General features: G+C 51.7%; 1 protein-coding gene across 1 annotated transcript; it reads right to left on the bottom strand.

The window, feature by feature from the left end:
* Nucleotides 1–673: 673 nt before the first annotated feature.
* On the bottom strand, nt 674–27,097 carry LOC125425133 (speriolin-like protein). Its single transcript, XM_048482676.1, has 5 exons — nt 27,025–27,097; nt 26,355–26,462; nt 23,431–24,219; nt 5,293–5,432; nt 674–3,110 (listed from the first exon to the last, which is right to left on the bottom strand). Exons 1-5 carry the CDS (start codon nt 27,095–27,097, stop codon nt 2,781–2,783), a joined length of 1,440 nt encoding a protein of 479 aa, XP_048338633.1. The 3' UTR covers nt 674–2,780.

Raw genomic sequence — 27,097 nt, 5'->3', positions numbered from 1 at the left:
CACCCAACCAGTACAGGGAAAATGGTTATTTGGGCGGTTTTTCCCCAAACAAGCTCATTTCATGCCTTTCCTCCAAGCAACTGGCTCAGTTGTTCATCCAACATGTCTCCTGCCTGCACACTGCCTCAGGCAAAATAGTTTCTGTTCGTGGCAGACAGCCTGTGTCCCGGTCCTGGAGGTAGTTCATTACATTTGTGGGTGGAACAGGGACTTTCCTCAGCTTACCGTGTGGCTATAGATGGGCAAACTGAATGCACCAATGGGGTGTTAGAACAGTAGATAGATAAGAAAAGCTTTAATGGCATAATTAGGAAAAAAGACAGTATTATAAATACAATCACCATACAGTTAAGACCGCTTGCTAGTAACCGAGCACAAAAAGTTAGCTAACGCTTCCAGTACTTCCACAGATTCATTATCTACCGTGTTTCCCCGAATATAAGACAGTGTCTTATATTAATTTTTGCTCCCAAAGATGTGCTATGTCTTATTTTCAGGAGATGTCTTATATTTCTGTATTCTGTTCGTCGGGCATGCTTCCAAACAAAAACTTTGCTACGTCTTACTTTCGGGGGATGCCTTATATTTCGCACTTCAGCAAAACCTCTACTACGTCTTATTTTCCGGGGATGTCTTATATTCGGGGAAACAGGGTAATAAACCCAAATCCAAATCCAAATCCAAAACCTTTATTAGGCATAAAACTGGTGTGTATCAAGAATTCCAAATACAATAAGAAGGTCAACATTATCTAATAACATTACCATGGTTGATAAATCAGTATAATCACCACAAGTTCTCAGCCATGGGTCTAGATATTTATTTCCTTCGCCCCATGGCCTCCTGACAGAGGGTAGGGGCCCCCCGGAGTAGGTGTTGCCCTGGCTGCCATTTCCCCTCCCACCCCTACGCCTCTGCATTACGGTGATCTAACCTGGATGTGATCAGAGCATGGATATAGTTTAAAAATACATTAAAAATAAAAACGTTCCTTCTAAAGTACCCTTCACCCTAATAATTGAACAGCCAACACGCAATAATTCCAAAAGGTTTGCGGATGTTACCCACCCACCAACCAGCAGAACTAGCCTAGTGTCTCAGTCTCCACTTCAGCCAAGCAAAGGCAGCCGGCGTGGTTTCTCCTGCATTGCAGACTCAAGGGTCAAGCTAAGAGATGGTTTGTTTGTTCCTTCATTATTTTCCCCATCAAATGTGAAATGGTTTAGAAAACATCCTACCAATAAAATGCAACACAAAACATAATAAAAACTGGATAGAATAATATCAGCCACCCAGTTGACTTTGAAAGATTCTCAGATGGGAAACTTTGTCCGTTTCCGAAAGGTTCTCGGTGGCTGGACGTTCCCCAGCGAGCGTCTGCTGGCTCCTGGGTGTTCTTGGACTCCAGCAGACATTTTGGGTTGATGGAACTGCAGGAGTTGTTGTGGGTAGAATCTTACAGGCTCAACTGAGATATTTAATTCTCGGCAGGTGGCCAGAACAGAAGGACACAAATAACGGAACCATTTTGCCACAGGGGTTGTGATGCATACACGGTGCTGTAAGGCATGGTAGTCATGCAAAGTACATTAGCACACCCTGTGAGGTGAACATATGAGCACTGTCCCAGATGGAGATCCAGCCCCTGAGAAATCTTCCGCTATGCAACGCAAATGCCGAGGGCTGGCTGCAGGTGATCCTGCCATGGTCAGCCAATCAGCAGAGTGCAGCAGAGGGACTCTGCCCCTCAGTCAAGTTCCTCGTCTGCCTCAGAGAGAGCCACGGCCACCACCCCGGGGTCTTCCGCTAAGATGCAGAAGGTCTGTTTCCATGCAAACAACTGGCAGCTTTTAGAGGAGCAAGAGAATATTCCATTCACTGAAGAAAAGCACTCTGCCCCAGAGTGTCGTCATTCCATTCAGGCCAAAAGAACACGCTATGTCAGGGTTGTCGAACTCGTGTGTTATGAGGGCCGGATAAGACATAAACATGACTTGGGGGGGGCAGGTCTTTTTTGGGGGGGCTGCCTCAGCTGGCCCCCCAATAGCACGATCGGGAGGTGCCCAGACTGGAGCGCCCACAGCAGGGTGTGCTGGCTGCCGAGGGGATTTATCAAGCCCCCGAGCCAGCTGAGGCAACCCCCACCTCTGGTCCTGATCCGGCCTAGCAAGTTGGGACTCACCAGCAGGGGTGGGATTCAGCCGGTTCGCACCACTTCGGCAGAACCCATTGTTAAAATGGTGCTTCTATACAACCGGTTGCTAAATTATTTGAATCCCACCACCGGAACCGGTTGCTAAATTATTTGAATCCCACCACTGCTCGCCAGGACAGATCAGGAGAGCAGGCTGGGGTGGGGGCGGGGGGGTTTGCCTCAGGTGTCTCATGGGCCTGAGAAGCTGGATCCACCCCCCACCCACCCCGGCCACATGTTTGATCCTCTGATCTGTGTGTTCTGGAATTTTCTCAGCCTCTTCTCTCTTCTTCCTTTCCACATTTTTTTCTACTGTCAAATATTTCCTGCACGCCCTGCTTGCCAGGTCACCGGTATTCAAAATGTTCCTGCAGCAGGAAGTCAACTGGGAATAATATTCCAGGCTTGGGCTAATATTTCCCATTTTTGCAGAGGACCTGGGGCACCCCCTCGGGACAGAGTCCTCCCCCCCAGCCATGGGGACCCAGCAGGGAGGGGGGGGCCGATTGGCACAAAGAGACCCTGGCCAGGCGTTTTCAGAAGGTTTATTGCGCTTGCGGTGGGGTTCACACAGCAGAGAGCAGGGTCACCAGATGAACATGGGCTTCCCGTCGTCCTGAGACAGCTGAGAGAGGCAGCTGAGTAGCATCAGGCAGTCGTTGCGCAGGTCTGGGGACACCGTCTCCTTGACCATGCTCTGCAGGTTGTGCACGCTGTTGTAGGAGGCTGCATCGGCACCAGACAGCTCAGGCCGCTCCCGGAGGATGCCGAAGGTGTTCACCACGTGCTCCGTCAGTCTGGGGTGGACATGCGGGTCGTAGCCCAAGGGCTTCAGACGATTCATGACAGCGTTATAGCGTTCCATGATGGCAGCAGCCTGCATGTCGTCCATTTTGCAGTAGGGATCGTTTCCACCCTGGGGAGACAGGAAGAGCGTCAGGAGGGGGGTCTGGGCTCCCAGGGTCACAGCATGTGAAGGTTGGTCTGTCTGGCCAGAACACGGTTCCAACAGTGTTTGCCTGAGGTCTTGGAAACGGGGTGTGTGTGTGTGTGTCTTTTTCCAGGTGAGATTCCTGAGACCCTTGCCTAACTGGAGGTTCCCGGAATTGGATCAGGATTTCTGGAACCTTCTGCATGGGTGAGTAGTTGACCACAATTACACATCTCTCTGGGTTGGGGCAAGAGTGCGTGGCCATTGACCAGTTCAAAAAATGGCTGGTGAATGCTGCAAGCACGTGTGTGTGTGTGTTGAGCCAGAGACACGAACTCCAGACATAACATCTTCGTTTACTATTGGCTATAACAGCGACATTCAAGAGTTATTAAAACATATATTGGTGTTCCATGGAAAAGGCTGACTTCTAACTCCGCAGAACATGCCGGGGGGTGGAAAGAGCCTTCGAGGCTCTGCTGACTTATGCTGACCCCTGATGAGGTTTAGAAGAAGAAGAAGAAGAAGAAGAAGAAGAAGAAGAAGAAGAAGAAGAAGAAGAAGAAGAAGAAGAAGAAGAAGAAGAAGAAGAAGAAGAAGAAGAAGAAGAAGAAGAAGGAGGAGGAGGAGGAGGAGGAGGAGGAGGAGTTTGGATTTATACCCCCCTTTTTCTCCTGTAGAAGACTCAAGGTGGCTTACAAGCTCCTTTCCCTTCCCCTCCTCCCCCACAACAAACGCCCTGTGAGGTAGGTGGGGCTGAGAGAGCTCCGTAGAGCTGTGACTAGCCCAGGGACACCCAGCTGGCATGTGTTGGACAGCACAAGCTAATCTGGTTCCCCAGATAAGCCTCCACAGTTCAAGTGGCAGAGCAGGCAATCATTAGAGGGCACCTGCTCTTAGCCACGACGCCACTGCTGCTCCAAGAGACCCACAGAGTGGTTGCCATTTGCCGCCTCTGCACAGAGGTCCATGGCTTCCTCCGTGGTCTCCCATCCAAATACCCAAGAGGGCAGGCCCTGCTTGGCTTCTGGGGTCTGGGCTTGCCTGGGCCACCCAGGGCAGGGCACTGCCTTGCATTGTTCGCTGCTTTTGTGAAATCTGGCCAGGGCAAAAGGCACCAGACTCTAGTGAGGAAGAAAATAAATTAAGAAGAAGAAAACAGAGGAAGGAATCAAGGCAGAAAGGGTGAAATGAGAAAGTTAGTGTCAAGGTACAAAAACAGAGAAAAGAGATCAGAGGGGCGGGGGGGGGGAATGGTGCCTGGGGCAACACCTGTTCCGGCCGCCCCGCCCCCCATGTGGTCCCCCCACGCCCCTCTTACTTGGCTGGCGGGAGCCTGTTGTGGGCCGGGGAGCACTCGGCAGCGGCCCAGTCAGGTTGCTCCTTCGGCCAGTGGAGGCTCCGCTGGTTGAAGGAGCAGCCTGGCCAGGTCCCCACTGGACGCCCCTCAGCCCGCGTCAGGCTCCCATGGCCAAGGTCAGTGGGGCACGGAGGGGGAGGGACAAGGAGGCCACTGGAGAGCATGAAGAGGGAAGCAGCTGAAATCTGTGAGACGGGACCAAAGGAGGGTGCGGGGTCAAGGGCCAGTCTTGGGAAGGGTCATCAAGAGAGCAATGGGGGGAATTTGCTGGGTAATGAGTGTCAGGAGGGGTCCAAAGTCCCCCCACCCACAATTCCAGTGGCCCCCCCACCCTCGCCTGGCCCTGGTAACCAATGGAGGGGGAGTCTGGGATGGAGGCATCATTCACTGACTTATTGGCTTGCCAACCTCCAGGCAGGGCCTGGAGAGCTCCTGGAATTACAGACTAGAGTGGGAAAATGGCAGCTTCGGAGGGAGGGCTCGGTGGCCTTCTGCCCCACTGAGGTCCCCCCTCCCCCCCTCTGCCCTCCCTACCCCCAAGTATCCTGGAATTTCCCGGCTGGGAGTTGACAGTCCTACGTGACTCAAACCAAGACCCTGCCATCCTCTCTGGCTCCCCCACCCTGTCTGAAACAAACGCAGTAGGACTCAAACAAGAACACAACCCAGGAGGAGAAAGGCAGGGCAGGGCAGACAGGACCTACAGTGGGTCAGTTCTGCCCCCGCCCCCCCCCCCGCCCGACATTTCTCGGGATCCCTCCTCCTCCTCCTCCTCCTCCTCGCTGCGCAGCCATAAACGCCACTCACCTGCTGCACTTTCTTGGGGACGTTGGAGACGGTGAAGCCATAGAGGCGGTTGCGGTCAGGAAAGACGGCGGAGAGGATCCGGCGGTCCAGCTGGAAGGCGATCTCCCCGACAACCCGCTCCATGTTCTCCTGCTTGGAATCTGAAAAGAGACCTGCAGTCAGTGAGGGGGGCTGCCGTGGGGGGCCGGGGTGCACTACACTTGCTCCAGTGACCTTCCCAGCCCACCTGCGGTGCCTGGACTGGCTTTTCTCCCTGCTGTCAGCCTCACGACTCACCTTGCCGGGGCATCAACCTCCAGGTGGCAGCTGGGGAAGTCCAGGTAAAAAGAGGTCAGTCCCCCTGGAGAAGCCATGCTGGCAGGGGCTGCTCCAGTTCCCCTTAAGCGATGCTGGCAGGGGCTGATGGGAACTGTAGTCCATGAACATCTGAACCACCATAGGCTGGCCACCACCTGCTCTACAGCATGATACCCTGGTGAGGCCCCGCCCCAAGCCCCGCCCTTCTCCCAGTCCTCACCCCGAAATCTCCAGCTTTTTTCCAATCTGCCGCTGGCTACTCTCACTCATCCCTCTGGACCCAGCAGGGCACGTGGGCAACCTCCCCCCCCGCCCCCCCTTTCTCCCTCTCCTCCTCTCGCTCTCCTCGCTTCCCTTCCTGGACAGACAGACAGACGCGCCATTGCGGAGTTCCAGCCAGCCTCTGCGGCTCAGCGGGCGTTGGTGAAAAATGACCCATGGCAAGGACGTAGGTAAGGGGGGAGTTCTTGGGTTCAACCCCCCATTCACGTCCGAAGCTCCGCCCACCCGTTTGTGGGTTTTTAAAACTTTCTAGTGTTTTTTGGTTTTTGGCCTGCAGGGGGCACATTGTTTGGGCTAGCAGCGCTGAACTTTCAGGGATTGCTTGGGGGACTCTCCTGATGATACTACCCAGGTTTGGTGAGGTTTGGTTCAGGGGGTCCAAAGCTATGGACTCCCAAAGGGGGTGCCCCCATCCTCCATTGTTTCCAATGGGAGCTAATAGAAGATGGGGGCTACACATTTGAGGGTCCATAACTTTGGACCCCCTGAACCAAACTTCACCAGACCTGGCAGGTATCATCAGGAGAGTCTCTTATTGATACCACCCAGGTGTTGTGAAGTTTGATCCAGGGGGTCCAAAGCTATGGACTCCCAAAGGGGGTGACCCATCCTCCATTGTTTCCAATGGGAGCTAATAGAAGATGGGAGCTATACATTTGAGGGTCCATAACTGTGGATACCCTGAACCAAACTTCACCAAACCTGGGTGGTATCATTAGGAGAGTCTCCTAAAGATACCCTAAAAGTTTGGTGCTGCTAGCTTAACCATTGCACCCCTGACAGTAGGCACCCCCCAAATTTCCCCAGATTCTCCTTTTAAATCCACCCCCTTCGACATGGATTTAAAGGGAGAATCTGAGGTCCTCAGTTTAGAAGAAGAAGAAGAGTTTGGATTTATATCCTCCCTTTCTCTCCTGTAGGAGACTCAAAGGAGCTTATCCTTGACCCTCCCCCCTCACAACAAATACCCTGTAAGGTGGGTGGGGCTGAGAGAGCTCTGAAAAGCTGTGACTAGACAAGGTCACCCAGCTTCCATGTGTGGGAGTGCACAGGCTAATCTGAATTCCCCAGATAAGCCTCCACAGCTCAAGCGGCAGAGCAGGGAATCAAACCGGGTTCCTCCAAATTAGAATGCACCTGCTCTTAACCACTACGCCACATTGAAAGTGATGCTGTTTCACGGTGGGGGATAATCCACTCCAAAACAGCATCACTTTCAATGTTGTTTAACTGGGGACCCCAGATTCTCCCTTTAAGGTGGATTTAAAAGGAGAATTTGGGCTCTCTAGTTTAAACACCATTGAAAGTGATGCTGTTTGGGGGGTGGTTCCCATCTGCTTTACTGCAGCTGAGAGAAAACTCAGATTTTGCACTGAGCTCCATTTTCCCTCTATGCCTCTGCCCAGAGGGGAGGGCAGAAGGAACTGCCAGCTGCCGGCTGGGAGCCCAGCTGGTAGGGGGCAGGGGAAGGCAGGGTGGGGGAGTCTGCCGTCCCTGGCCTTGGAGAGCTGCTTTTATAAGCACTAGGCTGGGGGTGGGGCTTGGGGAGGCGGGGCCATGCCCTAGGGGCAGGTGGGGGTGTGGCCCCACCCCGAACCCCCCCCCCCCAAAATCTATACCTACGTCCCTGCCCATGGGGGCTATGGCTTCATTCCCAGGCAGGGGCCATCCAACTGACTGGACCCATTTTCTGCCTGTGTGTTCAATGGTCCAGAAGGTGGAAGAAGCAACAAGGGGAACGGCTATTTCAGATCGGCTCCTAACCAATAATGGGCCTTTCCCCACTTACCGTAAGCCCCGCACTACTTGAGGAGAGTAGCGCGGGGTTCCTCCTCCCTCCCCACAGCAGGGGCGGCCACAGCGCAGCCGCCCCCACGCTGCCGCTGTCGCGCCCCTTCAGCGCGCGGCATCCCAGGCGCTCTTCTGAGCGGTGCCTTTAGACGACTTGCCTAGGCCTTGGGGTCATTAGAAACACTAGGCGCGCGCCTGGGATGCCGCGCGCTGACAGCAGCGGGCGGCATAGAGGGGATGGAAGGGAGTGGGGAAAGGCCCAATGATGACCTGATTAGTGGAGTGGCAGGATCCTTAGGTGGGAGTGATCATGTTCTCCTGGAGTTTGTTATACAGTGGGAGGGGGATGCTAAGCTCTCTGGCAAGCCTCCACGCATTCTAGATTTTAAGAAAGCAGATTTCAGTAAGCTTAGGAATCTACTGGGTGCGACCCGTTGTCAAAAATACTAAAAGAGAAAGGAGTGCATGATGGCTGGGAGTGTCTTAAAAGTGAGACCGTGAGGGCACCATTTCAAACAGTTCCAAGGAAAAATGGGGGGTGTCTCAGGAAACCAGGATGGCTGCCTAAAGAACTTTCAACTGAGCTAAGATTTAAAAATGTGCAAGAAATGGAAAAGGGGGGGAATCACCAAAGAGGAATTCAAACAAATAAGCATGATGTGTAGGGAGAAAGTCAGAAAAGCTAAAGCTCACAGTGAGCTGAGGCTTGCCAGAGAGGTTAAAAACAACAAAAAAGGCTTTTTTGGTTATGTCCACAGCAAAAGGAAGAAAAATGATAGAATAGAGTCACTGCATGGAGGGGATGACAAAATACTAACAGGGGATGGAGAAAAGACAGAACTACTCAACACCTTCTTTGCCTCAGTCATTTCCCAAAAAGGAAACACTGCACATCCAGGAGAAAAAGAAACAGAAGATACAGTAGGAGAAATACAGCATAAAATAAATAAAGAGGTAGTGCAGGAATACCTGGCTACTTCAAATCTCCAGGGCCTGATGAACTGCATCCCAGGGCATTAAAAGAACTGGCAGAAGTAATCTCAGAACCACTTGCTACAATCTTTGAGAACTCCTGGAGAACAAGAGATGTCCCAGTGGGCTAATGTTATCCCCATCTTCAAAAAGGGGGAAAAGGAGGACCCTAATAATTACCGTCCAGTCAGCCTGACATCAATATCAGGGAAGATTTTGGAACAGATCGTTAGATAGACAGTCTGCTAGCACTTAGAGCGGTGGCGATGCTGAACTCCGCGGCTTCGTGTGGATGTGTTTGGGGTTGTGTAGGGATGGGTGGAGGAAGGGGAATGTGAGGATGGGGCATGAGTCTGGAATTGTGTGCATCGAGGAATGCTGCTGTACATTTCGTTGTGCGTGCACAATGACAATAAAATGCTTATGCTTATGCTTAGAAGGGAATACTGTGATCACAAAAAGTCAGCATGGGTTTCTGAAATACAAGTCATGCCAGACCAGTCTTATCTCTTTTTTTGATAAAGTGATAAGCTTGGTAGACCAAGGAAATGCTGTGGACGTAGCATACCTGAATTTGAGTAAAGCTTGTGACAAGGTGCCCCATAATATTCTCACAAGTAAACTAGTGAAATGTGGACTAGACAATGCTACTATTAGATGGATTTCTAATTGGTTGTCTGATCGAACTCAAAGGGTGCTAATTAATGGCTCATCTTTATCCTGGAAAGAAGTGACTAGTGGGGTGCCACAGGGTTCTGTCCTGGGCCCAACGCTATTCAATATTTTTTATCAACGACTTGGATAATAGAATAGAGAGCATGCTAATCAAATTTGCAGATGACACCAAAATAGGAGGGGTAGATAATACCCCAGAGGACAGAGTCAGAATTCAAAATGACCTCGACAGATTAGACAGCTGGGCCAAAACAAACAAAATGAGTTTCAACTGAGATAAATGTAAGATACTACACATAGGCAGAAAAAATGAAATGCACAGAAATAGGATGGGTGACACCTGGCGTGACAACACTACATGCGAAAGAGATCTGGGAGTCTTAGTAGACCATAAACTAAATATGAGTCAGCAGTGTGATGTGGTGGCCAAAATAATCTTTTGTTGATTCTGGGTTGTATCAATAGAAGTGCCGTGCGTCCAAGATCGAGGGATATAATTGTATCTCTCTATTCTGCATTGGTTAGACCTCACCTGGAATATTGTGCACAGTTCTGGGCACCGCAGTTCAGGAGGGATATTGACCGGCTGGAGCGGGTCCAGAGGAGGGCAACCAAAATGGCAAAGGGTCTGGAGCCCATGCCCTACGAAGAGAGGCTTAGGGAGTTGGGGATGTTTAGTCTGGAGAAGCGTAGGTTAAGGGGAGACATGATAGCCATGTTTAAATATTTGAAGGGATGTCATGTCGAAGAGGGAGCAAGCTTGTTTTCTGCTGCCTCAGAGACTCGGACATGGAGTAATGGATTCAAGGTGAAGGAAAAGAAATTCCACCTAAACATTAGGAAGAACTTCCTGACCGTCAGGGCTGTTGGACAGTGGAATTCACTGCCTCGGAGAGTGGGGGAGTCTCCTTCTTTGGAGGTTTTTAAACAAAGGCTGGATGGCCCTCTGTCAGGAGTGCTTAGATTGTGTGTTCCTGCATTGGAGGGGGTTGGACTGGATGGCCTTTGTGGTCTCTTCCAACTCTATGATTCTATGGTTCTAATGTCCTGGTGTGTGCCACAAAGCCCCCCACACACACACACACACATTGTGGCTTGCCTGTCACTTGCTCCAGTCTCTGTGTGATGGGCTTTGACGACTGGAGCTGAGAACATGGCCAGCACAGGCTGGACTTTGCATGATGGCCCAGTTCTGCCCTTGGAGTGGGGGGGGGGGCTGTGTGGTAACCGGACTTATGGCTCTGAAACAAATGTGTTGACCCTAATACTGAAATACTCGCACAGCATTTAAAAAAGGTACTTAGGAGGGACCTGTGGGCTCTCAGCAGTGTTTGGACACTTCCACCTCATACAAATCTGGAATCGGTCTTAAGATGTATTGTCGAAGGCTTTCACAGCCAGATTCAACTGATTGTTGTGGGTTTTCCAGGCTGTGTGGCCGTGGTCTGGTAGGCTTTTGCAAAGCAAATTCTACCCAAAACACTTACTGATTGGTTCCCATCCCTGGGACATGGACAATATACGCCCCGCTAAACATTCCCTTCTCTGGACACTGGACTTCTCTGAAGATGCTGGCCACAGATGCAGGTGAAACACTAGGAACAAGATCTACCAGACCACAGTCTCACACAGCCCGGAAAACCCAGAACAACCGGTCCTAAGAAGCTCTGATAAAATGGGCCTGATCTCAGAGCAGGGGCCGGAAGGGCTCCCGAGGTAGCTTGAGGCGCCCGCCTGTCGACAGGACCCTTCCGTTCCCCCGCCTTGTGCCGCCCTGGGACACTAGCAGAGACCAGCCAGCCACACAGCAAATTTCTGGGGAGTGTTCAAGTCGCCTTCCCCTGCTCCAGTCGCCTTCCCCTGCTCAAGTCGCCTTCCCCTGCTCCAGTCAACTGGAAACTGGTTTGGGGAGAAGCCAGACTCACCGCAGGATGGGGAGCAGCAAGGGCCAAACTAGCCAAGATACCAAGAGATCTGCCGCTGGGTTGCTGTTCAGGGTTGCAGAGAAGCACAAGTGGCAGGGGCGGGTGGGGGGGGCGGGGGGGGGGTTCAGTTTGGGCATGCTGCCTTCAGGAGCTGCGGTTCAGTGGGATTCAGCCGGTTTGCACCACTTCGGCAGAACCAGTTGTTCAAATGGTGCTTGTAAACAACCGGTTGTTGAATTATTTGAATCCCACCACTGGGTTCACCTCTGTGCTTTGTGATGAGAACTGTGTGTGTGCGCGTACGTGTTTGTGTTTGTGGGGGAGAAACAGTGAAATGGGGAAGGATTGCTGGGAAATTCCCTGCCTCCTGTGCACTTTGGCTCAGTCATTTCAACATTTTTTGCGCGACTGAATAGCCCTCTGATTGGGGCATGTGAATTTCCACCGGCAACCAGGAAGCAGCCCAGAGAAGTCCCAGGGTGCCCTGCCCCCACCCCCCCAGAAGCACACAGCAGCATCCCTGTGGGACGACCTCATTCCAGTCTGAATGGGGACCCCGTGCCGCCTGCCAGGGGACGGCAGAAAGAGGGCTTCAGCCTTGAATGGCACGGGGTCGTCATTTGTGCGGAGCGCAAGAGGAGAACCAGCCGTGCGCACTGCAGCACCCGTGAGCGGGCTCCTCTTCTGCTCCGGCCCTCTGGATCGTCCGTGTGCCCAGCGTGGAGAAAGGGGAGGTGCCTGGCGTGTCTCAGGCTGATTATTTCACTCCGTGGGTTGCAGGGGGCCTATCAGAGGAGGAGGGTGCTGCACATCACGAGATGCTGACCCGGAGCAAGGGTTCGGCTCGGGGGTCTGGCCTGGCTGCAGCCTCGGTGGTGCTGGACGCCTCCAAAGCCTTGCCTCTCGGTCTGCCCGCTGCCTCTGTGCATTCCTTCCAGAGCCTCCTGCTGCAGACCTGGAAGCAGGGGTCCCAGTAGCGTGGCAGGGTCTGGGTCTTGCGCCACCCGCTATCCCCGCTCCTGGGCCTGGGGCCATAATACTTCCCCTTGCTATGAGCAGATCTCCTTTGCAGCTGAGCATCACACAGCCCCCTCCCCTAGCAGTAGCCCCCCTTGTCTGTCCAAGCCTGGCTAAGCTGCCTTCCCAAGACAGACCCTGGCCTGCCTCTCTCACCAGCGGCTCTCTCTCAGCCTCCCCCCAGGCGGCACACTCTCCAGGCCCCCCTGGCACACTGGCTCCCCGCGCCCAGGGAACCAACCAGCTGGGAGGAGGGGGGAAGGCGATCCTGAGGGCCCTTTTGGCGGTTCCTGCTCAGCATCCTTTTCTGTGACAAGAGAGGGGATTGGGTTGGCCCCTCCCGCTCTTGCTCACCTTTGCTGCCAGCTGCCTTCCTGGAAGTCTCTTGGTCGATGGAGGCTTTGCGTTCTTCTGGCCGCACGTCAGGAGGCTTCTGTGGGTCCTGAGTCTGGGTGGGAGCTGCAGCAGGAGGAGGTCCGGCAGCACCCGGAAGCTGGGCAGAGGCCGGCTGTGGCTTGCGGGCCTCCCTACCTGGTGGAGGGGGCTGCGGTACAAAAGGGCCCGGGTTTTGCAGTGCTACGGGGCCTGCTGGAGCCGGTGGCAGTAAGGCGGCAGGGCGGGAGGCAGACATGGGAGGCTGGGCGCTGATGAAAGGGCCTGCAAGATTCTGTAGGGGGCGAGACCCCGGCTGACCCACGACAGGGATGAATGCAGGCTCAGCTGGGGGGAACTGCTGGAAGCCGCCCAAGTCTTGTGGGGCAGCTTGGAGAAAGACAGCCTCCAAGGGACCGGGGGCGTGGAGGCCATCACTCGCTGCAGCCTGTGCCACATCCTGCAGGGAGGCTACGTGTGCCTGCCCCACAGCGCCTACAGGGCTGGAGGTAGCGAAGGCCTGCCTGCTTGCCCTTGGGGCGTGTGACACGGCCAAACCCTGGCCGCTTCCGGGGCTCAGTGCCGAGCCAGCGAGGGCTCTTTGCTGTGGGTGGATTCAAACAGGAGTAGCACATTTGATGGAGAATCCCGGGGCTCCCAAATCTGGAGTCCTGGTAAACGTTGTCTGGAGTGAAAAAGCCAGCGACTGCAAGGGACAGAGAGAGGCTCCTGGGCTTCCCTGAGTGCTTGGGCTTCCCTGACCCTGCTGGGCATCACCTCCCTGACACTCAGAAGCCACTGGAGCCACTGCCACGAGGACACCCAAAAGGTCGGGGGGATAATCTGAGCCTACTGCAGCTGTCCTGTATTGGTGGGCAGCTGAGGCTTCCTGTTGGAGATGCTCAAATGACCTCGGCTCACTGTTGATGGTGCAGTTTTCCTACCTATCACCGCCAAGGAGGACAGCAAAAACTTGCTGAGCTGAGGGTCATGGGTGGAACAGATCGTGGAATGGCTGGTCAGAGGGGTTCCTTCTGCTGCTTTTCAGAAACACGGGCTCTTGGGGATTCAGTTGCCGACCAGATAACAGCCCCTGTACACCATCCCGCTCAGCTATGGGACACTGGGGGGGAGGGGGGCACACACATATATTTCACCACTACTTTTAGTTCATTTTGTTTTTTAACAAACCCTTGGTTGGGTTTCATTAAGTCGGTTTCGTGTTGATGTGGTTGGGGCTGGGTGGGGGTGGGTGGAGGAAGGGGAATGCGAGGAGGGGGTGTGAGGTCTGAAATAGTGTGCATCGGGGAATGCTGCCTGCACGACGACAATCAATGCTTCTCATCTTAATGACTTCTTAAAATGTGCTACCAAATGATACCAAATTATGTAGGGTGGTGAGAACCACAAAGGATTGCGAAGAGCTCCAAGCGGACCTTGATAAATTAGGTGAGTGGGCTAAGAAATGGCAAATGCAGTTCAATGTAGCAAAATGCAAAGTGATGCACTTAGGGGCAAAAAATCCAAAGTTCACATACATGCTACAGGGGTCAGTGCTATCAGTCACAGACCAGGAAAGGGATTTGGGCGTCTTAGTTGATAGTTCCATGGGAATGTCAACTCAATGCATGGCAGCTGTGAAAAAGGCAAACTCTATGCTGGGGATAATTAGGAAAGGAGTTGATAATAAAACTGCAAGGATTGTCATGCCCTTATATAAAGCCGTGGTGCGACCGCACTTGGAGTCCTGTGTTCAGTTCTGGTCGCCACATCTCAAAAAGGATATCGAAGCGATAGAAAAAGTGCAGAGAAGGGCAACGAGGATGATTGAAGGATTGGAGCACCTTCCTTATGAGGAAGGCTGCAGCGTTTGGGACTCTTTAGATTGGAGAGGAGATGTCTGAGGGGGGATATGATTGAAGTCTATAAAATTATGCATGGGGTAGAAAATGTGGACAGAGAGAAATTTCTCTCTCTTTCTCACAATACTAGAACCAGGAGGCATACGTTGAAAATGCTGGGGGGAAGAATTAGGACTAATAAAAGGAAACATTTCTTCATGCAATGTGTGATTGGTGTTTGGAATATGCTGCCATAGGAGGTGGTGATGGCCACTCACCTGGATAGCTTTAAAAGGGGCTTGGACAGATTTATGGAGGAGAAGTCGATTTATCTCAGATTGCAAATGCCTTAGCAGACCAGGTGCTCAGGAGCAGGAGCAGCAGCAGAAGGCCATTGCTTTCACCTCCAGCAGGTGAGGTCCCAAAGGCACCTGGTGGGTCACTGCGAGTAGCAGAGTGTTGGACTAGATGGACTCTGGTCTGATCCAGCAGGCTAGTTCTTATGTTCTTATGTTCTTATGCTGTTAGCTGCTTTATGCTTTTGGGAAATATTATTTAATGAACTTAAAAGTTGCTCTCCATTTGAAGCTCAACCTGAATCATCATGAATGTAAAACAGTCAGAAGGAAAATCATTTCCAACAGATCAAACTAAAAAACAACAACTACAGTCTCAGAACACAGGCAGTCGATCAAAAGTAAGAGGCCAGCAAACGTAATCCAAAACCAAGCCAAACAGGCCTGTTTTCACCTGGCATCCAAACCAACTCAAGAAAGCCGCATTCAAACCTGTGGGCCACTCCCAAGGAGACTCTACTATTGCCCCTGGGAGAGTGAGGACCCCGAGGGAAAAGCTTCTCCCAAAGACCTTGGAAGGCGGGGAGATCCATACAGCAGCATCAGGCGCCTTTTGGATGTCAAAACAAGCATGGGGAATTGCCCCTGCAAAATGGACAATGCAGTTCTTTTGAAATCAGGGGGAGGGGCTGGCTGGGTCCTGCCCTGGCCACACGCAGAAGGGGCATTACAGCAACTAAGCCTCGCGGGCAGGAGGGCACTGCGGTCCACAGCGCCGCCCTTCCTCGCCAGGACGAGGCACGGCTCGCAACTGAGGAGGGCACAAAGCTGCAGGTATCTCTTTGGCAGACTGAACTGAAAGCAGCCCCTGTCTGTCGGGTGGCTGCTGGGAGGGCAGAGTTGCTCCTCTCTGGAACAGGCAATGAGCGGGTACCCTGTTCTGGACCCCCCACCCACCCCCCCACCCACCCACCCCCAGTGTTTTTATTTTGTTTCACCCCATTTGCTGCCATCCAGCCCACTGATATTCGCTTGACGACACGCCGGCTGCTCTGCCTGGCTCAGGCTAAAAAGAGGGCCGGGTGTCATCGGTGTGCCAATGAAACCTACCTGCTCACCCTCCAAGGACCTCTGGCAGTGACGCCACGTTGATGCTGAAAAGTATGGGACAAAAAACTGCCCTGTAGTTTGGAGACCCGTTGCCAGAAATTGGGTTGGGGTGGTCCCCTCCCCCCACTTCCTGCCCCCCCCCCCACGTCCCAGTCTTTAAAGCAAGAGCGGGAGCTGGAGGCGGAGGGGCGCCATCTGCTCTCTGCCTCGAAAGGTCACCACGGAGAGCCCGTTGCAGGTGCAGCTGGAAGCTTGACTGAAAGTCCACCCGCAAGTGAGCTCCAGCCCAAAACGCCCCCAACTGGCCGGCCCTCCCCCCCTTGAGCATTTTCCCCCAAAGGGGAGATTTTTTTAACCAGCTAGTGCTTGACTTAACTGAAAGAATCCAAGGATTTTTTTTTCATAGTGTCAAGATAGAGTATAGTGTCAAGATTGAGGGATGTAGTTGTACCCAGTGGTGGGATTCAAATAATTTAACAACCGGTTCCGAACTTCCAGTGGTGGGATTCAAATAATTGAACGGCTGGTGTGCGGCCCTCATGACCCTTTTAAGTATAAAAAAAGATATGCCGAAAGGTAGTTTATTACTTAAATAATACTTAATACTTGAATAAGAGCAATAAAAAGGTACACAAAACTAGATCTTGTTATAAGAAAGAGTTTTGAAATATGAATGAAAAAACTGCTTGGAAAACACGGATCCTCATGATTTTTGCACGAAGTCATCCCAAAATCACCAGCACATCGCAACTCCAGACATTAGTCACATGTCTGAATACAACAACCACACATCCCTCGTGTCATGGTGCCACAGCGGTGCGAAAACCTGCTGGAAAAACATGGATCCTTGTGGATCCTCATCATTTTCCCACTTGGTCACCCCCAGATCACCTGCACTTCACAGCTCATCTCTCTAGACCAGTGATGGCGAACCTTTTTGAGACCGAGTGCCCAAATTGCAACCCAAACCCCACTTATTTATCGCAAAGGGCCAACCTGGCAATTTAACCGGAATGCTGAGGTTTTAGTTTAGAAAAAACCAGTTGGCTCCCTTTTCCTCCGCCCCACCCGCTTGAGCAGGGGCCAGCCTGCTCTAGCCTCCAGCAAGTCCCGCGCACCGCTCTGTGCCTCTCTGGCATCTCTGCCTCCTCTGCGCCCGCCTCTCGGGCAGCAGCCACCCGGACCACAGGCACCAGGCCCGCCAGCAGAGTCCTCCCTGCTCACCGCAGTGCGCGCACGTCGTGCTTAGTGGCCCAAGCCAGCCTAGAGATGTGGGTGTGTGCGGGGGGTGATTTTCTGCCCCCCACATGACGAACTCTGTGTGCGCATGCCCACAGAGAGGGCTCCGAGTGCCACCTCTGGCACCCGTGCCATAGGTTCGCCATCATTGCTCTAGACACATGTCTGAATACAAGAATCCTGCATCCCATGCTCCGTGGCACCACAGTGGCACAAAATGTGGTTAAAAACACATGGATCCCCATGGATCCTCCTGATTTTTGCACTAAGTCACCCCAAAATCACCAGCACATCACAGCTCATGCCCCTGGCAACACGTCTGAACACAACAATCACGAATCCCACACTCCATGGCCAAAGGCAGTGCATTAGCAGAGTCAGAAAGAATTCCCCCCCCCCCTGCAGGCCACATCTATGGGAAATTGCGCCTGGGGCAAGCTCTCAAATGTTGCCCCCCTCCCCAGCCATGCCACTCACCCTGTGTGCCCACGTTAGAAGACCAGACAATTATGAACTACATCAAAATATATCAGACGGGTCAAATATTCACAGCAACCCCAACTGTTCCAGCTTGAGCAAGCTCTCCCCAAAACACAAGGACTCACGGAGGTGTTTATTTTAATGGGAACTCTGCTCAGCAGGTGCTGAAGAAATGAAAATTAAAAAAACAGAACTCACCTTTGCTGCAGTGTGCCAGAGACTTTGCTATTTCCCAGCCCCCAACAATGCAGAAACAGCCACATGGAAATTTGCTCTGCATATGCTCAGTGGCTCTCATTCCTTGCTATCTCAGCCCTTCCTTGCCTGTTAATCATGCTTAGCTGGGAGCAGACAATGGGTGAATGAGAAGGCTGCTCATTTGTGTACAGGCTCTGGGGATGCTGGGGGACAGTTTGGAGGGAATCTCTTTTGGGAGGGGTACAGAGGAATGAAGGGAGGGGCAAGTTACAAAATAGTGCCCTGAGGTTGCTAGGAAACGGTGTAGAATAAAATTGGGACTCACCATAACTTTAAACGTTTGCTGATTGTGGAGACATAAATACCAAGTTGAGTTCTATTTATATTAATAAAGTTTTGGCAAGGCTGACTGAGTCTGTCGGTGAAGGTGGGCACTGCAGCTCAAGAAGGATATGGACAAGCTGGAACGGGTCCAGAGGAGGGCAACCAAAATGGTCAAAGGTCTGGAATCCATGCCCTACGAAGAGAGCCTTAGGGAGCTGGGGATGTTTAGTCTGGAGAAGAGAAGATTAAGGGGTGACATAATAGCCATGTTGAAATATCTGAAGGGATGGGGTAGAAAATGCTGACAGAGAGACATTTATCTCTCTTTCTCACAATACTAGAACCAGGGGGAATCCATTGAAAATGCTGGGGGGAAGAATTAGGACTAATAAAAGGAAACACTTCTTCACGCAACGTGTGATTGGTGTTTGGGAGATGCTGCCACAGGAGGTGGTGATGGCCACTAACCTGGATAGCTTTAAAAAGGGCTTGGACAGATTTATGGAGGAGAAGTCGATCTCTGGCTCCCAATCTTGATCCTCCTTGATCTCAGATTGCAAATGCCTTAACAGTCCAGGTGCTCAGGAGCAGCAGCAGCAGCAGAAGGCCATTGCTTTCACATCCTGCACGTGAGCTCCACTCGGAGAGTGGTGGAGTCTCCTTCTTGGGAGGTTTTTTAACAGAGGCTGGATGAACATATGTCGGGAGCGCTTTAATTGTGTGTTCCTGCACTGCAGGGGGTTGAACTTGATGGCCCTTGGGGTCTCTTCCAACTCCATGATTCTATTATTCTAACTCTTTCAAGGAATCAAACTGCCTTTCAGAAAGGAAATGACGCTCTGCCCCTGTGTTTAGCCCGTCAGTCACCAAGAGAGATCTGGCCGGCCTCTCCCCGGGCCACAAAAGCCTCTAAGTGGTGCAACGCTGTGTTTGGGGAGACCAGAACCCTGCAGGATTTAGCACAGTTCTGCAGGGCTTGGTTGGACCTGTCCACCAGACACACTGTTGAGGCAGCTACGGGACCACCCACCTGACCCTCCCTCCCCTCCCCTCCCCTCCCTTTTCCTTTCTGAGTTCTTATCCCCCCCCCCTTTGCCCTTTATTCCTTACTGCATGTAGGTGAGATGAGGCTCAATTCACTGCTAGATTTTTATAGTTTTAAATGTTTAGATGTACATTTTAGATTTTATCTTGAGATTTTAGTCTACTTATATCGCATATTTGATGTTTTTTTGTTTTGTATATGTTGGGAACCACCAGGAGCTGGAAGGAAAGGGCAGTATAAACATCCCATAAAGAAACAAATAAAGCTGTAACGAATCAAAAACCAAGAAGAGCCCAGCTGGGGATGTGAGGGGCACCTGGTCCATCTACTAGATCCACACCTTTGAACGGCAGCACAGATCCATGCGAACATATTATGACTGTGCTGTCAAAACACCAGGGAACCACATGACTATTTTAGCCAGAAAGCAGGCCCCAACTGTTTGCTGAAGCAGCTGCAGAGGAGCTCAGCCAGCCTCTATGAAGCAGCCTCCAGAGATTCTGTGGGACAGGGACAATGGTCATGGGCCCTATGGTGGGGGCGGTGGCGGTAGAAAGTCCTCAATCTCTGCTGCGGTCAAGGTCACACAGCAGGCTCTCTTCCCTGTGTTGGGTCATGTGTGCCCTAGCTAGCATCCCCATGCACACACACACACTCGCACACACACACACACACACACACACACAGGCTGCAAACTCTCCAGTAGGCCGGGATGCTGCAGGAGCAGAGCAGACGCAGGGGTCTGGGAGCAATCGTGTCCACCCCCCGGGTGCCTCATTCCAGAGACTGACAAGGCTGCCCTCCTGCTCCCATGGGAGCCTCCCGGGGGCTGTGGAAAAGCAACCTGAACCCAGTGGGAGTAGCATCAGCTCCTGGGTTTTGCACCTGTGTAGGGGAAACTGAAACCCTCTCCCCTGCCAGAGCCTCATCCTCACGTCCAGAGCAAAAATGCAAAGTTGGGGAAGATCAGTGTCATTTGGGAACTGGTCTGTGGCTGCAGGGCTGACCGTGGCCTAGACAAGCCATTGCCCTCCTCCCAGCACAGGATCTGCCCCACCCCTCAAGCACAGGATTGGGCAGCAAGTTCCCTTGCAGGTGCTGCTGGGGAGGGGGGGCTCAGGGGGTCACCAGCACGGCTCAGTCAGAGAACACCAGCTGCCTTCCAACCGCATTTGCTAATTAACTGAATTGAACTGAGTTTGTTTATCATGAGTCTTTCTCATCCAGACTCAAGTGAGGTAGTCAAGAGTACAGGCAGAGCTGTCACTGGCCGATTCCCCACTTCAAAACTGGAAGTAGAGTCAAACCGTTTGGGGGAAAACCAGGACCTTTTGAGCCCAGTTTCATCGTGCCCACGGCAGCGTCTGCCCCACAAACAATCCTCAGGCAGCAGCCACCAGGATTCCCCAATCTGAAGCTGTGGGACGCGCGTTTGGCTCAGGGGCCATCCTGATTGGCTGTTGCTGCTGCTGGGCGGGATTTCTTTTATTTACTTTCCCCCTGTCGTCTCCACATCTCCACGTCTGTCCGAGCATGCGCAGACCGACACAGAAATGAGGAGACAAGGAAATGGCTTCTAAAAACAAACTGAAAAATTACTCTGCCCTGAATTAGAACCGGCAAGCTTTCACACTGGAGCACAAACAGAAGACTGTTTTACCCCACTAGCCATAGAAGCTCTAGGGGCAGATAGGGAAAAATGCTAGGCTTTAAGTGAGCGCTCCCTTGCATTGTTAGCTGACCCCACGTTGCCACAAATAGATGTAGATCTCAGCTCCTCGATATTAAAAAAAATCTGCATGCACATCGTGCACAGCCCACTGCTTCCTTATTGGACAAAAGGCTCCACGTCACTACCAAGGGCGGGAAACTTAAACCCGGAGTCACCCCCTGGACTTCCCCACTGCCCTGCGCTCTGCATGGATTTTTCCAAAAGGTGCACTTCTGTCCAGGATCAAAAAAAGCGTGCGCTGAGAGGGAAGGAGAGCGGCAGAATCGGGGTGGCTGCGTTGTCGCCACTGATGCAGTGGGGAGTGCTGCAGGGCCCCAGGTTATTTGCCGCGAAAAGCCCGCAACAAATGGTGAGCGGGGAATCGACCACTGTGAACAACAGATGGGTGTCAGACCATGAAGGAGCAGCTGTGGCGTAGTGGTTAAGAGCAGGTGCATTCTAATCTGGAGGAACCGGGTTTGATTCTCTGCTCTGCCGCCTGAGCTGTGGAGGCTTATCTGGGGAATTCAGATTAGCCTGTGCACTCCCACACACACCAGCTGGGTGACCTTGGGCTAGTCACAGCTTCTCGGAGCTCTCTCAGCCCCACCTACCTGACAGGGTGTTTGTTGTGAGGGGGGAAAGGCAAGGAGATTGTCAGCCCCTTTGAGTCTCCTGCAGGAGAGAAAGGGGGGATATAAATCCAAACTCTTCCTCTTCCTCTGTAGAAAATAACCAGCATCTTGAAGTGGAGTAGGTAAACAACTAGTAGTCAATGGACCTGCTGCAGAATAGGGGGTCACATGCGCACACTTAACTCCTGACAGGAAACTGGTTGCGGGGTTCTTGACCGGCTGGGATTTCCAGGCTATTTCCATGGGCAGACCCATGAAGAATGCGCTAAAGTAGCCCAGCCTCGAGCATACTGTGGCACAGATCCATGTGGCTACATCGACCATCTTCCAGGCGAAACAAAACTGGAAGAAAGCATTTTTGCAGCCAGGTTTCCTTGCTTCTCCAGCAGTAACGCTGGACCCAGCGGAATCTCTCCACTGTTTATGGTATCCATGTGGTCATCTGGCTCCTCCAAATGCAGGAAACTCAATGCTCTTCGAGACCTCATTTTCCCAACTAGCATTTCCAGGACTGGAGACAGGATGCTGGGTGAGGCAGACAGACCACTGCTCTGATCCAGCAGGGCTGTTCTTGCGTTCCCAGAGACCTAGCTTAATTCAGTGAATGGACTACAACTCTTCCCATGCACTGCAACAAGCAATCTCTTTCTGACACAAGTTATTTGGAACAAGAATTTGGCACCACCTATCTGTGCGCATGTGGCAAAGTGATCTGTCAACCAGACAGAAGCTAAAGGTCTGGGCAAATCCACCCTTGATTTCAACTAATATTAATACTAGAGACACGTCATATAACTCTCCCCCTCCCCCAAACTGCACCTTACACCAGCAAGACCAGCAATAAATCTGTAAATCATCTTGAACATTTTGCTGGCAAACGTTTCAGGGGAAGGTCCTGTTCAACATACCGGTGCTTAAAAGTTCATTTATAGGCCTTAATATTATCTCCCGAGAATAACGTGACTCCGTTTCACTTTATGCTAAAACAAGACTTCTTGGATATTTTGATGCTCAACCATTTCTTCCCATGAGGAAGGAAGGAAGGATTTACTCATTTACCGATCCTCGCTAAAATGCAAATTACACAAAGATGGGGAAAAGTATCTCCTAGCAGGTATTAGCTGGCTCCATTAGGTACCCTCGTAGCACACACTGGACCATCTCCACCAAAACCTGGAACATAACCCATCGGCAGCCATTTCCGGCAGGTGCCCCCAAATCCCCCACCCTATTGCTCCACCCTGGTAAAACCACCACCACCAAATCACCTGTCCAGGTATATCCCTGGGATTCTACCACTCCCCAACCTGTGTTATGGCAGGACAGGGATGGGAAGGGGGACCTACTGCCGTCTATTCAGTGGCTGCCCAGTGGGTCGAGTGGGGAGGGGGAAGAGGGAAGAGGGAAGAGGGAAGAGGGAAGAGGGGGAGGGGTGGGGGCTGCCGACACAGCTGGCTCACTATCAGGACCCAGAGCACGGGGGCCTATCGTGGCCACACCACTCACCCACCGCCATCGTCTTCTGAACAGCCGTAAAGCTCCTCTTTGCTGTGAATAGACCTCCTGTGCAGCTGATCCTCACATGCCCCCCTCCCATAGCAGTAGCCCCCCCCCCATCTCCCCAAGCCTGGCTAAGCTGTTTTCCTGGCCGCCTCTCTAGCCCGTGGATCTCTCTCAGCCTTGGGCTGGGTCTTCTGGACTGCCCCCCCCCGGCAGCCCGTCCCTCTGCTCTACACTGGCCAGCCCCTCTGCTTAGCACCTGCTCCTGGCACACTGGTTCCCAGCGCCCACTGAACCCGCTAGCTTGGGGGGTGTTAGGCAATCCTGAGGGCCCCGTTGGCGGTTTCTGCTCCGCATCCATTTCAGTGACAAGAGAGAGGATCTGTTTGGCCCCACCTGCAACTGTGGACCCTTGGGTCCTTGCTCACCTTTGAATGGCACATGGCTGCTGGTCTCTTGATCGGAGAAGGGTCTGCTTGTTGCAACAGGACCAAAATATTTGCCAGAGAGGTCCAGGCCACCTGCGGGGCTTTGCTGGGAAGGCGACAGAACAGGAGCAAAATAACCGGCAGAGAGTTCCTGGTCACCTGTAGGACTTTGCTGAGAAGACGACAGAATAGGAGCAAAATATCTGCCAGAGAGGTCCAGGCCACCTGAGGGAATTTGCTGAGAAGGCGATACAGCAAAATATTTGGCAGAGAGGTCCAGGTCACCTGTGGGACTTTGCTGAGAAGTCGCTAGAACAGGAGCCATGTCACCTGTGGGACTGTGCTGAGAAAGCGATGTAACAGCAGTATAATATCTGCTGGTGTCCAGGCTACCTGTGGGACTTTGTTGAGCAACTGTTAGAACAGGAGACACAGCAAGTTGTTGACTTTGCAGAGAAGATGCTAGAACAGGAGCCACAGCAACTGCAGGACTTTGCGGAGAAGACGCTAGAACAGGAGCCATAGCAAGTTGTTGACTTTGCGGAGTTGTTAGAACAGGAGCCATAGCAAGTTGTTGACTTGGCGGAGTTGCTAGAACAGGAGCCATAGCAACTGCAGGACTTTGCGGAGCGAAATATTTGCCAGCGAGTTCCGACTGAACTGTGGGTTTGTCCTTGAGGGCCGTTAGGTCAAGGGCATAGTATTTGTGGTAAAGGTCCTGATGACCTCCGACGAGGTGCGCAAATCTGGGTTCCTTCAGAACGCTGACTGGGATGAAACAGCCACGAGCTGTAAATAACAGAGAGATAATGGTTGTGAGGAAACCAAGTGGCAGGTGCAGGCTTGAAAACCCACCAGCCAATGAGCTCCAGCCCCAAACGCCCCAAACTGGCCGGCCCTCCTCCCCCTTGAGCATTTTCCCCCAAAGGGGAGATTTTTTAACCAGCTAGTTCTTGACTTAACTGAAGGAATCCAAGGAATTTTTGTCAGTAGTGGTCACTTGACCCTTTCAAGGAATCAAACTGTCCTTCAGAAAGGAAGTGATGCTCTGCCCCTGCATTTAGCCCAGAGGTCTGCCACCTGCAGTGCTCCATGCTGGCAGGGGCTGATGGGATTTGTCGTCCATGAACATCTGGAGAGCCACAGGTTGCAAACCCCTAATGTAGCCCATCAGTCACCAAGAGATCTGGCCGGCCTCTCCCAGGGCCACAAAAGCCTCTACCTGGTACAAAGCTGTGTTTGGGGAGACCAGAATCCTGCAGGATTTAGCACAGTTCTGCAGGGCTTGGTTGGAGCTGCTCCGCCAGACACACCATTGAGGCAGCTACGGGACCACCCACCTGACTCTGCCTCCCTCCCCCCTCCCCCTCCCTTTTCCTTTCTTTGTTCTCATCCCCCCTCCTTTGCCCTTTATTCATTACTGCATGTAGGTGAGATGAGACTCAATTAACTGCTAGATTTTTGTAGTTTTAAATGTTTAGATGTAAATTTTAGATTTTATTCTTGAGATTTTAATTTATTTATATCGCATATTTGATGTTTTCTGTTTTGTATATGTTGGAAACCACCGTGAACTGGAGGGAAAGGGCAGTATAAACATCCCATAAAGAAACAAATAAAGCTGTAAAGAATCCGAAGCCAAGGACTTCCGGCGAGCAACAGATTGGGCGCCACGTAGCTGCCGTTGGTGGTGAGAATTCTCGCCATTTGTCTGTTACTTTGTTGGCCCAAGATATCAACCTTCATGTGAAGGGGGGCAAAACTGAAGCGACTTCAAGTCCTGGGCTTTTGGGTCCGGGAGCCAAACCCCACAAATGATGTGTAAGGCGAGGATAGAACCAGATACGGGCATCAATGGACTGGCGAGGATGAAACTAGCCTGATTTGCTCACTGTGGTTCACTGCCTTTAAAAATCAAATATCAAGAGAGAAAGAGAGACTAAGAAAGGCCGTGACAGCTTTCCACAGAGAAGGACATTAAAACTAAACAAAAACTAACCTGAGACAATCCTATCAGGCTACAATACTGTACGGGATGCTGGAAGAAGGAAGAGGAGTAAAGAAAGCAGCCGCCTAAAAGGTGAGATCCCGCTACCACATTCCAGGCAATACATAAATTGAATTGATCCACTACGTGTGATTATTTTGCATTTTGAATTAATAAAGCAAAACAAGAAGCCCTCGAGGAAAATCTTAAGTTTTGCTTTAAGAATGTCAGCATGATCCAGAGAGGAGGGAAGCGAGAGGTGGTGGTTCCAGGTCACTAAGACAAGAGGAAATAAATACTTCTAGACAAGTAGGAAGTACTGAAATGAAGTAAAACATGAAGAATGACCAGACAGGTGACAAGAGGAAGACTGATGGCAGCAGCTTCAGAAAGGGTTGGAAAGGTCAGAGAACGACATTAAAATATCGTAACTGAAAGAAATAGATAAAATTTGCTTAAAGAGAACAAACTTAAGGCGGATAAATGACTTCATCGAGGAAAACAAGACTGAATGGTAACGGGGTGGGGTGTGGAGACAAAAACTCTGGTAAAAATGTCATCAGATGTTAATCTGGAACAACTCATAGAGATGACTGCAACTTTCCAAAATGATACTACAGAAAAACTTAATGAACTAGACCTAGACTCTAAAGAAAGGTTTAATAAATTAGACTTAGGCGGATGCTACGCTGGCGTCGGGAGCAGTGACCCACCTGGCATTAATGATGCTGGTGGGGCCCCAGGGCCATTCGTACCCTGAGGTGCAAGTGGGCCCAGAGCAGCTGCTGCCTGCAGGGTCGGCTTCGCATGGGGCCTGGTGGTGTTTCCCCCTCTCTTACCTTCCGCTGGCTTTTGTCACTCTGGAGAGGCCAGGGACGTGTCCCCGTGGCCATGGCAATGCTTCCAGGGCTGGAGGCCAGGAGGCGTGTCCCCTGACCTCTCCGGAGTAACGGAAGATGACTGAAGGTAAGAGTGGGGGAATGCCGCCAGGGGAAATACAGCGCCGTCCACCGGGTGCCGTTAGCTCGGTACTGGGTGGATGGTGCTGTATTTCAAAAGACTCACTCACTGAGTGAGTCTGAAAAACACCGGCGTGTGTGTGGGGGGGGGGGGTTCAGAGCGGCTCCGCTCTAATCTGGTAGCAGCGACCACGGGAAGTTCCCCCCACACCGGTGTTTTTGCCGCCTAAGACTTTCAAGAAATGAAAAAAGAAATAAACCAGATCAAAAAAATTGGAAGACTCTATTTTACAAATAAAGGACACTCTGAAAGATAATAAAGATCAAATGGAAGTACTGGACAGCAAGGGTGCGAAACGATATTTGATGTATAGGAGTGTACTGTAATATTAAATGAAATTGAATGTGCAAAGGGTAAGCTGTGTGATGAGCTATATGTTATGTCACCTAAGGGTCAAAATGAAAATGTAATGAATGTTTCTTGTCTAAATAACAGACCCACGCACGACAATTGCGTACATCAACTCCACAGGGCGTGCTAGCTTTGCAGCCACCAAACATATGGCACAATATTGTGATGTGAACACAAAACCATGTAACAAGTTCTTGGGCTGTTCCGTTTGTAGTGGGGTGAAAGTGAAAGCTCACCCGATCTCCAAGATAAGTCACAGAACAACCACCAGGCCTTCTGAGCTTGTTCATGCTGATCTTGCTGGTGCAT

This window comes from Sphaerodactylus townsendi, unplaced genomic scaffold (genome assembly GCF_021028975.2).
Source record: "Sphaerodactylus townsendi isolate TG3544 unplaced genomic scaffold, MPM_Stown_v2.3 scaffold_19, whole genome shotgun sequence".
Classification (NCBI taxonomy): domain Eukaryota; kingdom Metazoa; phylum Chordata; class Lepidosauria; order Squamata; family Sphaerodactylidae; genus Sphaerodactylus; species Sphaerodactylus townsendi.
The sequence above is the reverse complement of the archived record's forward strand: the minus strand, read 5'-3'. Positions and strand labels throughout refer to the sequence as shown.